The sequence below is a fragment of the Aquila chrysaetos genome, chromosome 1, assembly GCF_900496995.4.
Source record: "Aquila chrysaetos chrysaetos chromosome 1, bAquChr1.4, whole genome shotgun sequence".
Lineage (NCBI taxonomy): Eukaryota > Metazoa > Chordata > Aves > Accipitriformes > Accipitridae > Aquila > Aquila chrysaetos.
In genome coordinates this window covers 25,317,478-25,332,156 of record NC_044004.1, presented here as the reverse complement: position 1 = coordinate 25,332,156, position 14,679 = coordinate 25,317,478, and the positions used below count along the sequence as shown (strand labels likewise).

The 14,679-nt window shown below is 39.2% G+C and overlaps 1 protein-coding gene across 1 annotated transcript in view; it reads right to left on the bottom strand.

Annotated features, from left to right (window-relative positions):
* Nucleotides 1-14,679, bottom strand: part of NWD2 (NACHT and WD repeat domain containing 2) — a 58,537-nt gene extending 43,858 nt beyond the window's left edge. Inside the window, exon 1 of the mRNA XM_030023127.2 lies at nt 14,417-14,679. Within this exon, the coding sequence (XP_029878987.1) occupies nt 14,417-14,567 (151 nt within the window). The 5' untranslated portion in view covers nt 14,568-14,679. The remainder of the gene's footprint in view (nt 1-14,416) is intronic.

Sequence of the window (14,679 nt, the reverse complement as noted above, 5' to 3'; positions counted from 1 at the left end):
AAGAGCTGTTAATCTCAGTAGATCTTAAATGAAGTTCTATATTTGTGGCATGTATTGAAACCCAGTACTTTTTGATACCTTACTGACTTCCACAGAGTTTGGATGAAATCCTTCAGTCCATAAATAAATAAATAAATAATCAAACACTACATACTCATTAAATCTAGAGGGTATGGTATGGGTGAGGACTCTGAAGCAGAATTTTATCTCATAATGTATCCTAATAATGAACCTCACATTACCTCTTGGGAAAACCTCACCCTTACATGTAGATGTTCTTAAAGAAAAAAGAATAGTTAGGCTGACTTGGAATTGTTTCCCAAATCTGCAAATAGTCCCTAGATTGCAGCTTGGGTGCCTAGGTGTCCTTGCATCCCTTGACTGTGATTTGTGACAAACACTGCAAATGCAAATGCATCTCCATGCAAATGCCAATGCACAGTGGGAGCGTTAGTGGCACCATGGGCTGAAGGCAGAATCTCTACAGGGAGAGAATTTTGCATTCTGCAAACTGCACAAGTGGAAGAATTCAACAAAATCTAATTCTTTCATTCAATAAAGCAAACTAGGAAAAGCTCTTGAAAACATGATGATTTACAAACAATTATTGTCATACAATTAAATGATGTGACAGGAGAAACTGAAGACACAGCACGTTTAGAGACACCAAAATTAAGTCTGAAAATTATCTCTGCAGAACACCAAAGCTTATTACAGCTAAGCACTGGAAAACAGCAAAGCCTGCAAGGACAAGAATTTGCAACTATAATCAAAATTAACGTGAAAGAAAAACTTCTTTTGAAATCTAAAAGAGGACTTCTGGGTGAGCTGTGCAAAAAAGCGTAACAGAAAACATAAAAAGGGTCAGTGCAGTAAAAAAGATACATGCAAAAATCCTACTAATTCATCTAGAGGTGTCAACTCACACTTCAAAAAATTATGGAATTACCTAGAAAGCAGAGAAATAGCTGTACAACACTGGAAAATATTTTTAACAATTAAGTTGTATGTATTGCAGTAGCTTTACTGGTTTTTTTCTGACATCACTAGAGCAAAGAGAAAACAATCAGGGTATGTTACTAAAGCACTTGAGGTAATGAGGCAGTGGCAATCAATAAAGCAACGGGATGTCACAGACATTCTGCCTCCTAACTGAACTGCAGATTCAAGTGCTGGAAGCAAATGAAGTAGTATGTTGTAGGCTTTGAGAAGGCAGAAAGCAGAGGCAAGCCACAAAAAGCCACGAGAAAGCAAGGCTTGTAAAAGCACACGTGTATTTCACAGTACAGGCTGGTGCAGGCCCATTAAATACACCTCGTTCTGAAGAAATTCCAATAAACACACCTATGTGACTTTACATCTGGCAGCGCTGCAAAGCTATTGAAGAGCTCTGCAAGCACTGTTTGCTCTCCGGTAAAGTTGCCCTTCCCTTCTCTAAACGTTCTATTTAAGTTCACAAGTCACAAAGTTCTAATCCAGGTCGTATTCTTCCTTAAGTAAGTTTGGTGGAACATGGCCACGGTTTGGGTCACTACAAAACTGCTGAAGTCAGTCAGTCCAGCTGGAAAAGCATGACTGATAAATGTAGCCTATTGTATGGGCTTCAAGTGAAAGATGTGAAGGCTTTTACGCCAGAAGATGAAAAAGTCTTGAACCCAACACTTGTGGGTGTGCAGAGACACCCACAGAAGAAGTGAGAGGTGCTGCTTGCTATCAGTGCAGTAAGTCTGCATCAACAAAGTAGGAGTTTTCTTTGCAACAGACTTTTTTTTTGATGCTAAATGGAGAGGACTATTAAATAACATCACTGCACAGTCAGAATAGTTCTTGGCTGCTGTAGAAACAGTTATCGAAGATGAAGAAACTAAATGACAATCCCAGCAAAGGAGAGCAGCTGCAAGAGGGCATTAAGCCCAGAACAACGGGACTACGTGAGGGAGGGATGCCAGAAACTCAACCATGCCTTGCCTAAGTAAGAGAATCTCAACTGATTTCTTACAGGACGATTTCACATACCAACAGACAACTTCTACTTAGCTATAACCACCCACTTACAGGCACTGCAGTACAACAGTTTTTAAAACTGAGAATTCCAGGTGGGCTCTGTGCTAAAAGTCATTGAACATGACCAAATAATTTACAAAACTGGCTCATTTTGATGGATTATGTAATGTCTGAGAGGAAAACAGTGACTGACATGTAAAGGAAGAGTGATCTATCTTACCTCTGTTCTCCCTTACTCTTTCCAATTCTAATGATTCATCTAAGCATTATTTTTAGTGAAGATTATATAATCCAGTTGGAAAGGCCATTTTTAATAAATTCTACAATGTATCTGTTTTTATGAGTCAAATATTTTTCTGATGCCTTGATTTTACTAGATACTGTTTTCTTGTTCCAGATTTTATTAATTTCTTCTGCTTGCTAACCACATTTGGTTGATTATATATATTAAGGTAATAGTAAATTTGCAGTTTAACAATCTTTAGGCATTAGTAATTGAAAAATGACAATACATGTTCCTGTCATTTGCTCCATTTTAGAAGCAGATGTACTTGGAACAACTGAGTTCAATTGCTCACAAATACCTTTCACAAGTGTGATACAGAAAACAGTATTTGAAGAACTTCCAGAACTGGCATACCAATTTAATCAATCGGTGACTGAACTACAGACAGTCTTCCAAATTAGTACTTTCAAATTACTTTAGCCATCTTCCCCAACTCTTTGCTGTTATTTTCACAATAATGATACCCAATGAGTTATAATTACCTTTAAGGGAGGATAAAGATCTTCTGTGATGCTATACTTTGAACGGCAGTGTAGAAGATGGCTGAAAGGGTGGACTTGACTTCATTTCCATTTCTTGCACTGCCAGACACTATCAGTCTTTCTCAGTGCCTGTGAAGGTATTTGTCCCTTGGCCAGAGAACAGATAAAAACATGTGCAAGCCATCTTTTACCTTCCACAACTACATAGTTAAACACAACTGAATCCACAACTGAGGATCTCATTTCTTTTATTTGAAATGATTTTGATTTTACATAATGACTATGAGAAGCTGACTGTGGTATTAACACTGGAACAATATACCAGCAATGGAATTCCTCAATAGAATTATATAGTATTATACATGGTTGATTATAGAAAGTATAAAATAGAACATTCATAATTAAAACAGGTGGAGTGTAAGGAGGTCATTTGCATATTTAGCTCTGTTTTCTAAAGAAAGGAGGAATAAATGATGATCTGTGTCTTCTACATGTCTTCGGTTTTGAAAAAGATTTTAAACTCATTGACTGACATTAAACAAATGTGACCGAATGATATTAATCTGAAATATAATGAATATCCTACATGAGAATAACTCACCAGGTAAATAAGAGAAGTCCTGTAAATGAGCCTCCTCCTCCCATTCATAAATAAACCACCAAAGGAAAAGCTGTAACATGAGCTATTGGACAGTTCATAAATGCCTCATGTGCAGGAAAGCTTCACCTGAAACAAGCAGGCCTCTGCAGGACATACATCCATGGTAAAATAATCTTTATGGGAGTTTATTGCTTTATATTATCTATCTTTTGCACGGATGCATAGATCGGCTTTCTGACATGGTAAAAGGATGAAGAGGCAGAAACTGGATTTGAGAAATTTATGAATAATGACATACAGTAGTGAAAGTTACTGAAACTCATTCTAAGCAAGGAAATTTTCAGGGAAATCTTTTACCTTTGGTCATTATTATTGACTACTGAGCTTATTTTGTGCCTGTGTATGTTGCTGCAAGCACTACCCATTGTGCTTTCAAAGACATACTGCAGCAGTATGCTGTACAGTCTGTTTTCCTGTGTATTTTCTTAACTGGTTTGGAGACAGCTCATGAAGAGCTAGACAATCCTCTGTCAGGAATGGCACAGGTATGTTTGATCCTGCTTCAGGCAGGAGGACAGATCTGAAGGCCTCAAGAGGTCCCTTCCAGCCTCCTGGTCTGTGATTTGCACAATAACTGACTATTGAAATAACTGCCTAAGGTCCCTTGGACCTCTGTTATGGCCACATATACCTGGTTTAAATGGCATGTCATTTAACTCAATGGCACTCATTTTGCTCACCAAAGATTGCTTAATTCTTTATAATCCCATGTTGCAAATTACTTGCATTTCAAAGTAAATCATCATACAGACTTTGCTAGTGTCTTGATATACCAAATTAACGATCACATAAACAGGAATGTTTCAATAACTGGCTTCAAGAGCACTGCATAATTCTTCATCACATTTAAATGCAATCCAATAAATGTATAAGCAAATCAAGACCATTCTCAAACAATAATATGATTTTATCATTCTCCTAGTATTTTCCAGTAACCACTCCTAAAAAGATCACTGCTCACTGCTCTCAGTATCTGAGCTATCAAAAATATTATAGGGTGGAAAATGAAGGAGAAAAATAGGTGTTTTCTTCAGAACAAATAACTTTGTCTTGCCAGAACAGTACAGACTATGAATCTAGCCATCAGGACCATTATCAAGTAAGAAAATATTTTTCTTCTGTTCCCCTTTTCTAGAATTTTTGGGGCCTTTATTAAACAACAGTAGGTACAAAAAAATAAAAAGATTAATTCCTTCATTTTAAGAAAATCACTAGTAAAGCAGTCATACATGATTTATGTTATGTTTGATTATGACAGTAAAGCAAGATCCTCTAGCTGTGTCATGCTCGCATAAGTAGGTGTGGAAAATTCTTGGTAATAAAATAACCCTTAGAGTCCTGCATGACACACTGCACTCCTTTAGATTAGACTCCATACCTTAGATTATTTGAACACGTCATTTCCTTATTTATTTCTTAGTATGGCTCCATTTTAATAAACCCATGGAAATAAGGACATTCAGATAACTAGGTCTTCACAGCTAACCTCTCTTTCTACAGACAGACAAAAACGGATCATTACAATTATGGTTTTGGATAAAGTTACTCTTTTAGGGAGATCTGCTTTTAGATACCCTACTCCATAGATATTTCCACTTTTGGTTTTTGAGATCTCTTTGGCTGAACACGCATGGTCTTGTTCATACAAAATTCCCACTTAAGTTAGGATTAGGCATTTGACTGCGCAATAATCTATCTCAAGACTTTGAAAGGTTCTTCTAAGTACCAAGACTATTGACTAATTAGTAAAGCAACTAGATAAATTAATGGAACCAAAGGACCTCACAGATTATTAAACACAAAGATACAATCTTTATAATTTTGTCCCGGGTGTAATCTCTTATTCTTTCATCACGCATCTGAAAATGCCAGGGTCAGAGAAGTAGTGGGCTCCCTTGGTCTAACTCACTAAGTCCAATCTTACTGCATTTGCTTCTCGTTTATCTTCATATAATAGCTGATGTGCATAACTCTACAAATATGGATAACTCCTCTCATCTGAAAATATCAAACCCACATGGTTATTTGATGGTTCTCAATAATTTAAAAGTAATCTTCATCTAATAAAATCCAGTCAGTGAGATCGCTTGTGAGTAAACACGGAGTGTAAGCTCAGGCAGTGTCAGGGCTTCTGTTACACATACTCTAAAGTGCCAGTCATTTCTTCCTACATTGCATGGCCAGGCATCAATCTTGTACAATGCAAATAAACAATGCTAACTAACAGATAATGTATATTGAAACCACTATGCTAAAAGGGGGTTTTGGAGGATTTGCACAAGCCATTTATTTTGCTAATGATTTTTAACTTTGAACTTCTATATGCTTCTGAATATCTATTTTGTACTTTTATGAAGTGCTGTAGCTTCTAAGAAATGCAAATGCTCTTTAATAATACGAACACATCAAAGGGTCTAGGCTTCAGAAATGCCCGCCAATAGCAAACACTACAGTTGGGGAGCTCTCTGAAACTAAAGCTGTCCAGACAGGGCTCTTAGTCATTAATTCTCGTTTCATCTTAATGTTTTGTAAAATGTTACTAATTAGAGACTCTAAATAATAATTTTACAAAAAACATTGCTATGTATCATAGATACACTATAACTACATGTCTCAATACCTGATTCAGGTATCAGAGATTTGGAGGACAAAGCTGGAGATTTATAAAGCATAGGTGAGACTGCAAAGGTACTCAATTGCTAGTAGGGTGAAATGGACTCTATTAATAAACATTTTGAAGTGTTTAATCATACCACAGAGGCATGTTACTATACTGAAGACTGCAGCTGTGCCACCCCAAGCAAACACTAGGAGCAGGTTGTACAAGAGTATTTGTCAGGCTCTGACAATTTGAAATCTGATCTGTTTAGCTATTTGATCAGTCCCAGTAACTGATACTTAGCAACAGCATGACTCTGGATTAAGTCCAGTGTGGAAGTCCTGCCATTTGCTAGTCTTTCCAGTTTGTGGCACCAAGTGTATTTTGAACAGCCTGATTAAATCTAGTCTGTGAAGGTGACTTTTTCTCTCTAGATGGAGATTCTGTACAAGAATGACTGCAGCTGGTCAGGCATAAGGTCTGTCCAGCACAGCGTCTTGTCTCCAACAATGGGCAATAGCAGATGCTTATAGAGGGAGTTTAAGGCCAAGTCAAACAAAGATAGAGGCAGGCATGTAAGTATGGTGGTGATGGGGTGGCTTACAAGAGTTGCATGTGGTACACCTCCTCCTTGTCCAACACAGCAGCATGCACATGGTACTCTGCACTGACTCGGGGCTTCCTCCTCTTTACCTTGCTACACTCCTTGTTTTCAGCTACCTGTCATTTAGGACTACTCCCCTTTTGACTAAAGATTTTGTAAGTAAAAGCCTGTCTCTGATACAAAACCTAAATTAGTAAGAGTAGCATCAGGCCAGTGGAGTTATTTTAGAGTTGCACTGGCACAACCACGATTAAATCGGGTTCTCTAATTCTATCTATTATTATCCTTCTTTAATTAAAATTCCAGTAAGGGGATAAAGCAGTTGTCTTGAACGGGACTGCCTATATTAAAACCTGCCAGATTTCTTTGTATTCCATACACACGACGATCTATGACTACGTTATATTTATATCTACCACCTTCAATATATTAAAACCTTAAATTACCGGTAGCTAAATATTACTAATGGATTATTACTGCAGCCTGAAAGGATATCTTATCATAAAATACTCTTTCAGCAGATGAAAATCCAAAGAAATTTCATTTGTTTCAGATGAAAAAAATTGCCGCTGCCCTCATATCTTGAATTAGAGTTCAGTAACTCCTTGATCTAAAGTTTTCTTTCCATAATAAATATTTTAGAATTCTCCAAACAAAACTTAAAGTCTAATGTAGGATTTTCTCTTGTGTGTTTACACATCTGTGGACACTTGCATGTGCCCACATAGTCATGTATGTAAGTTTCTTAAAAGGAGTTATTCTGCTGCGTAAGCTTAAGAGATAGGACGCCAAGTTATGTACCCTTTGTACTACACTGTTCTTATGCGGTTACACAAGTCCCACACAGAATACACGTCATCTCCTTGAAACACAGCCTCGGAAATCCTCGTTAGTTTGCTGCACAGCAGACTGTTGCTCAGTTGAGAGGTCATCGCGCTGCCCTTGATCAGGCAGGAAAGAAGCTCCCCTGTGTTGATGGGGGAAGGCACTGCAACGCTGCCTGCACGGTGCTGCCTCTCATTTCAAGCTAGGTCTTATACCTTGCTGAGGGAACGGTTCACAGTAAGGACTCGATTCAATACTGCTGCTGTCCATCATCTAACATATTATTTGAGAAATTAATATCACTTGGAATTTGCACAAGTGTTTCACTGTCCCTCACTGTACTTAGAAACTGTGTCAAGTGTACAGGGACTGCAAACTCCTGTTTGACGGCCATTGAAAGGATGACCACTTTACACAAGAACAAGGCACGCTCTGGTGTCCTACGCACATCTTGACTGCTCTGTATTTCTAGTTTAATGAAAAGATGCATGCATATATATGTATGTATATATACATAAACTGCAATATATGGAACTCGTCTAGCATGCAAATACATATAAGAAATAAAGCAATATTTGCAAAGTTAAAAAGGAAGAAAAGAAATTGTAGGTTCTGCTCTGTTTTAATATTATTTCTTCAATGCTAAGAAAAACAGCCATAGAACCTAAAGTGCAGGTCCATACAACCCCGAATGTTTACTTGTGGATAAAATCTAAACTCCTCTGTAAAGCTTTTACTTTTACAATAGCATTTAACAAAACCTAGGCTGTTCTTCAGTAATGCTAGAATTACAACCTTGAGTGATGGCCTTTGAGCATAAATACTCAGTTCTCAAAAGAGGTCCTAACAGCAAGTTTGAAAATAGTCTGTGACAGTGTAGCTTGAGTTTTATACATCCATTTATACCATTTTATACAGTTTATACTACTTTATACAATATGTGTGTATGTGTGTGCATGCACACTACAGACACATATATAAAAATTACAGAAAAATACAAATTTCATAACATTTTTTTAAACTAAAAAAGAATGGTCATGTGGTTAAAAATTTTAAGTGCTGTTTTTTAAGTAGATAGGGTAAATACCTAATCCAAACTTTTGGAGCTGATAATTCCAGATGCTGCTTAGTGGGAGGGTGACTGGGTTTCAGGTAATTTTGCTTATTTCCAAGTATCAAAAAGAAAGAACAAACCCAACAAACTAAATAGCTTGCTGTTTTACTAACACCCCCCCACCACCACCTCTTGACCTTAATCTTGTTCCCCAAATGCATATCCTACCTTTTGAGTATGTGAATGAAAAATTTTGTTGAAAATGAAACAAAAGTTTTCAATGTTTCCACTTGCATATTTGGTACATTTAGAGCAAATCCTTAGCCCAGCCACCAGGCTGCATAAGCAAAGAGTCCACAAAAAGAACAGGGGGACAAGAAGAGCACTTCTTTTCATACAGTTTATCAACAGTTTCTCAAGTTTATCTGTCCGGCAGAATAAACTTCAATTCAGTCTCCATCCTAGCCCAAAACAATCATTTCCTCTAACAGGAACAAAGGCTTGAGAATCTGCTCAGCAAAATGTCATCTCGCACTGGTTCTGCTTGAGATCTACCAGCTCTGCCTTGCAAAAAAAGTTAAAGCCTACATGAGACTCAGTCATACAGTCTCAAGGAGAGTCAGATCTTGCTTTCTGCTCAACCACACCAACAACGGAGTTGTTCTGTGGCATAAGAGGAAAGAGAAGACTTCACATGGAGGCAGAAATACTGAAAATGGCAGGCTTCTTTCCAACCTAATAAACTGTAGGTATCTCTGACCTCTGGGCCTCCTGAAGTAAGACATATTTCAAATCAAGGCCCATACCAAACCCAGGTACTTGAACCATGTTGCTTTCCCAAACTCTGAGATATTCAACTTCATCTCTAAAACTATTGAACTTCTTTTTTTTTTAACCAAGTGTAGCTTGGTTTGTAGCTCTTAAACACTACAGTGATGTGCGTCACGTAAAACCATAAATAGGTATGAAGTTAGGTAACCAGAACTAACACTTAGCATAAAAAAAGTCCTGAAGTTATTTGTCTGCACATCTCCGCAACACCTCCCTTGCAATTTCGTACACTTGAACATCTGTGTTGTCCTTTAGCTAAGGAATAAATTCCATCCAGATTATATAAAATTGTCTTTATAAAAAGATCTTCATGCAATGTATCCAAGTAGGGACACCATATGGTATTTTGGGGCTGGCCAAAAAGGACCATCATTAACTAAGCATTATTCTGGGTTTTGAGTATTTTTCCACATTAACATTTCCTCAATGATATTTTTCTTAAGAGAAACAACATTTCAGGTAAAAATAATATAATACACCTGGAACATGCTAAGAATGCAAAATTATACCTTTCTCTTATCACATATGGCAATAACTTTGTAATTAAAGCAATCATAATTCTTCATCTGTTATGAGTTATCCACCCTCATGTTCAGTAGCACTAAACTACAAATGCATATAACTTTTTTTTCTTTCACATGTACATCAACATGCATAGAAATACATATAATGCCAGCAAAGCAGCCTACAACAACAGGTCCAAACAAAAACATTGGTAAGACCCATTTCTGCAACCATTATTTATAGGAATAATCCTTTTCTAGTCAGCAAAACTAACTGCAGGTGAGATTTTTGCTTTATGTATCAGGAGAAAATATGTAAATTGAGCATCAAACATTTGTACTTTATCAGAATTAAGTGTTTTTCAAATGAATACAATGTTCTGGATGACGCATGTCAATGGAAATAAACTAAGTTAGAAAAACTGTATAACTCAAGAAAACTCAAACTCATTCCATAGTGTAAGACACAGAAATGTCACTCAGGCAATCTATGGAGAAACTGGTGAGGTTCTAACTGTACAGGTTAGTTTTATACCGTCCTTGTACAATGGAGGCATTAAAGTGGTGGTAATACTGGTAGTGTCTTCTATTAGAATAAGCTCTCCATTTTACATTCGTACATGTATACATAGGACTTCATACTTAAGATTATTAATCATGCCAAAACTAGTATTAGTTAGGATTTTTATATGTAGTTGGTTTTATAGTTTTAAAAAATGGGTACTGGAGGCACAGAAACCATGAGGAACATAGCCCTTCTGTATTAAAAAGGGCTGTTAAAACAAAGCTTGTTCATGATCTCATCACAATTGTTTCTGTACAACAGAAATGTTTTGAATGGCTAAAAAGTATTAACTGTCAAGATCGAGAAAAAGCAATCCTATGTTGGAACTTAGGAAGCATGCAGAGGTGCTGCCCAGATGACAGCGAGCAGTATGCAGCTGAAATAATGGATGGAAAAGGGAGCATCCTTACCATGTGAAGTGCTAAATGCAACCCTGTTTACACTTTGAGATAAGACTGGCTAACACCACCTATGTCAGGACACACTCAGATGCTATACAAAGGTATTATCATCCTGTCTTCAATGGAACCACCTGTGTGTAGTATTTGGTTTTATACATATCCCACATCAGTGCACTCATTTGCCTCTGCTAAATTACAGATGTGAAAGGCACCTTCACAACTGAAACTTAAAGAGCTCAGAGTAAAAACCGATCAATGTCTTAACTAATTGAAGCAATAACAGGACCTTAAGTCAAACTACCAAAGGGCTAACTTCCTAACTTTCAGAAGAGCCAAGAGAATTTAAAATTATCAGAGTTTTGACTGTATGTTCCAACTCACAGGATTTCATTTTCAAGACAAATTCCTAACTCCAGTTAAGGCATCAGTTTCAACCAGGGCTTGTAATATTGCCTTGTATCACCACATAATTTCTTGAAGTAGCAAACTTTGCAACTCAAATAATTTTCTGTTTGAAGTAGTGATGAGAATCATTGGAATGTTCTGAACCTATATGGGGCTGATGTCACAGCTCCATGTAACAGGACCATATGGAAATTCATACCTGTTGTATTTAATATGAACTCTATGTTAATGGCAGGCATCTATACAGGCACTATTGAGTAGCAGAGAAACTGTCATTAACTGACTGCTGTTACAGTCCACAGGTTTCTACATGAAACAGTAAAAACCTTTATTACAATCAGGCGAATATAACTTACTTGCCTCATCACTTTGAAGCAATAAAAATACCTTGAGAAAACCAAGAAATTATTTAAAGCAGTCTTCAACCTCTCTTAGCCAAAATACATATTTAAAATATGTCTGATTGCTCATATCTACTGAAATGAGAAAAAACTTATTTATATTCAAATAATAAAGCAACTTCAATGTCTCTAAAGATCCAATCATCTTGAGTGATATGAGGATTGATTAATTGATATCAACAATTTGAGCAAGACAATACTGTTAACTACTAGGGGGAACATACAGTTTCACTTATCTTCAAAATTTCCTCTAGAAAATGAGACTGTAAAATGAAGCAATTTTGTTCCTATTACCCATGCTCACTGTCGCCCCTTGGTTTTTTTTTTAGGGATTTCTGTTTAAGAAATTTTACAAATAATTGTTTTCCTAGTTGCATAATAAAACCATAATATATTTCAATCATACTAAAGTATGTTCGTAAAGAACAGCCCAAACACTGATTTACCATAGTTCTGCAATATACATTTATTAAATTGATATAATTCAAGAAAACTACTTTTAAGTTTGTACACTTTAAGTTGTAGATAAAGTTTTCCTGTGACTGCTAGCAGGATTAATCCCTAAGTTTCTCTGGTGCCCCGGTCTGCCCCTTTCAGGAATGCTCTGCACCAAGAATGGGTATAAACTGTATTGATATGCTGAAAATTAACAAGAAAGGCCTTAGTCATGCAAATATACATTGTGGCTTGGGGCTTAAATATGCTAAATAGTTTAATAAGCTGGAAAAGGTTAACCTTTTTTTCCACAACTTTTGCATTGTGAACTCTTCTAGGTATTTTGCAAACAGCATATTTATTTCTAAGTACTTTACTAGATGGTATCTACATCCAATTGTAGGCTGTTTTTTCTTGTTTATCCATACACTCTTTTTTTTAAGGTCACATGCAGGAAGTAACACTTCTGTGCCAGTGGTATCACTGGTAAATAGTCAAGGTGGTTTCTCATCATTTAGAGTCCCTAAATGTTCATAATCAAAATCTGTAACCACTCTGAAATTTCTGTCCCAAACTATCATTTCTGAAAGCAGGAGCAATATTGACAATGAAATTTTGGACATGAGAAGTGTTAATCATTGTGACCATGTGATCCTACAAAGAGGCTGATATAAATAATCCTAAACTGACCAAATTATTTTCTTCCTCTTAATGTTTTTTTAAAGCTGAAATTTTGAAATAACAATGCAAGGGTAAAATCCTGCAAATGGATATATATGGCTTCAAACCCCAACTTTTAGAATGAGTTTAGTGGGGGGTTTTTTGTTTGTTTTTTTATTTTAGCAAATATCTAGCTAACATACCAAGCTATCCTGATGATAAATGCCATTCACGTCAAATAACGGAGGCATCAGTAGCTCCACAGTTAAGGCGAGGCTGGCAGAAATCCATTTCTAATGAATAACATATCTTCTAAAAATCCACACTAATTTTCTTCCAGAGCCAAATAAACATTTTTTTCAATTATCGCTATTTATATATCTTTGCTTAGATTGCAACAATAAACTGCAAGCATTTTCATGCCCTCCTAAAGAATGGCATCTTTTTAAACAAACAGGAATGTCGGATGTGAGAGCTGAGAGTTTCCTTGTGTCGAGAGCAACTCAGAAGACCTGGAGGTGTGGGAATTCTTCAAGGCAGCACTATGCCCACTTTTTTGCTTGTGAGCGCTATTTCTCATACTCCCGTAAGTACTGGTGCCAAGACAATTTTCACTTCAAAATTCAAACTATTTTGTCATTTCAGGCATGATTTTCAGATCTCTGATGTTTGCATAAAAGCTGACAGTATTGTTGAATTAGAAATGTTGGGGGAGAAGGTGGTGGGTGGTGGTGTGAAAGCGAATTGTGAATACAGTGGGCTCATTTTTACAGACAAGAAAAGTCATAGGTGTGAACGCTTAATTTATTATTTCCGTGCTTCAAGTGGGAATATGCTTCAGCAACTTAAATCTTACGAGTGGGAATGACAGCTCCTGAATGTATGCAAATTCCTCATATCAAAGGGTAATTTTAAAAATAGGCTTTAAGTAGCAGGATGCCTAATTAGTTCAGATACCGAGTATGCGATCCCGACTTTATCAAGCTAAAACTGCAGGTCTCAGTGCATGCTTCCTTGGAAGCAGAGTGTGACCGGGATCAAAGGATCACCGTTGCTGTAGCCTCAGCCGGCTGAGACCTGCTTTTACTCTGCTATGAAATCAATCGGAAACTCTGTTAACCAGCCTCCCCAGGAAAGCTCCACGAAACACCCCCCCGCAAAAGCTTCCCCTTGGCTAGCCCGTTTCCATGTCCCGAGCCCCCCGTGCCCTGCTGCTCCGACACCGCAAAAAAGAGAGACCACGTATCCCCCCCCCCCGGTGCGTTTCAGAGGTGTCATTTATGGGCATAAAACTTCAGGAGCGGAGTATATCGGGGCCCACCAATCCCCCCCCCCCCGCCAGCTCGCACACCGACACTCGGCAGAGCGAGCCGCCCCAGCCGCCGCCACACGCCTCGCCCCGCGCCCCACACCGCCTGCTCCGCCCCGCCCCGCCGCCCCACACGGCGCCCGGCGGCGGGGCGGAGCGGCCCCGCTCCCCGCAGCGCGCCGCCCTGGCGGCCCTCGGGGCCCGCTGCGGGGGGAGGGACGAGGAGCCGGTCTCGGCCGCGCCGCGGACCCCCTGAGCGAGGGCGCCCGGCGCCGCCCGGGAGCGGCGGGAAGCGCCGCGGCGACGGCCGGGGCCGGGGAGCGGCGCGGGCGCTGCGGGCGGCAGGGGGAGCTGCGGGGCGGGCGGCGGGGCCCGGCGGGCCGCGGGTTACCTTCGGGGTTGGCGCTGATGAAGACGCGGACGCTCCTGCCGCTCGGCACCAGGTGGGACGGCAGCGCCGAGAGGTTGCCGGAGAAGGCCGCCCGCCGCAGCGCCGCGTCCCGCGGGCAGGGCAGCCTGCCGCCCGCCCCGGCCGGCCACATCCCGCCGCGCTGCAGGGCGATCCTCGCAGGCGGCCGCCGGGCCCCGGCTCAGGGCAGCCCCAGGACAGCGGCGGCGGCAGCGGCGCTCGCCACCGGCTCGCCGGCAGCGGCC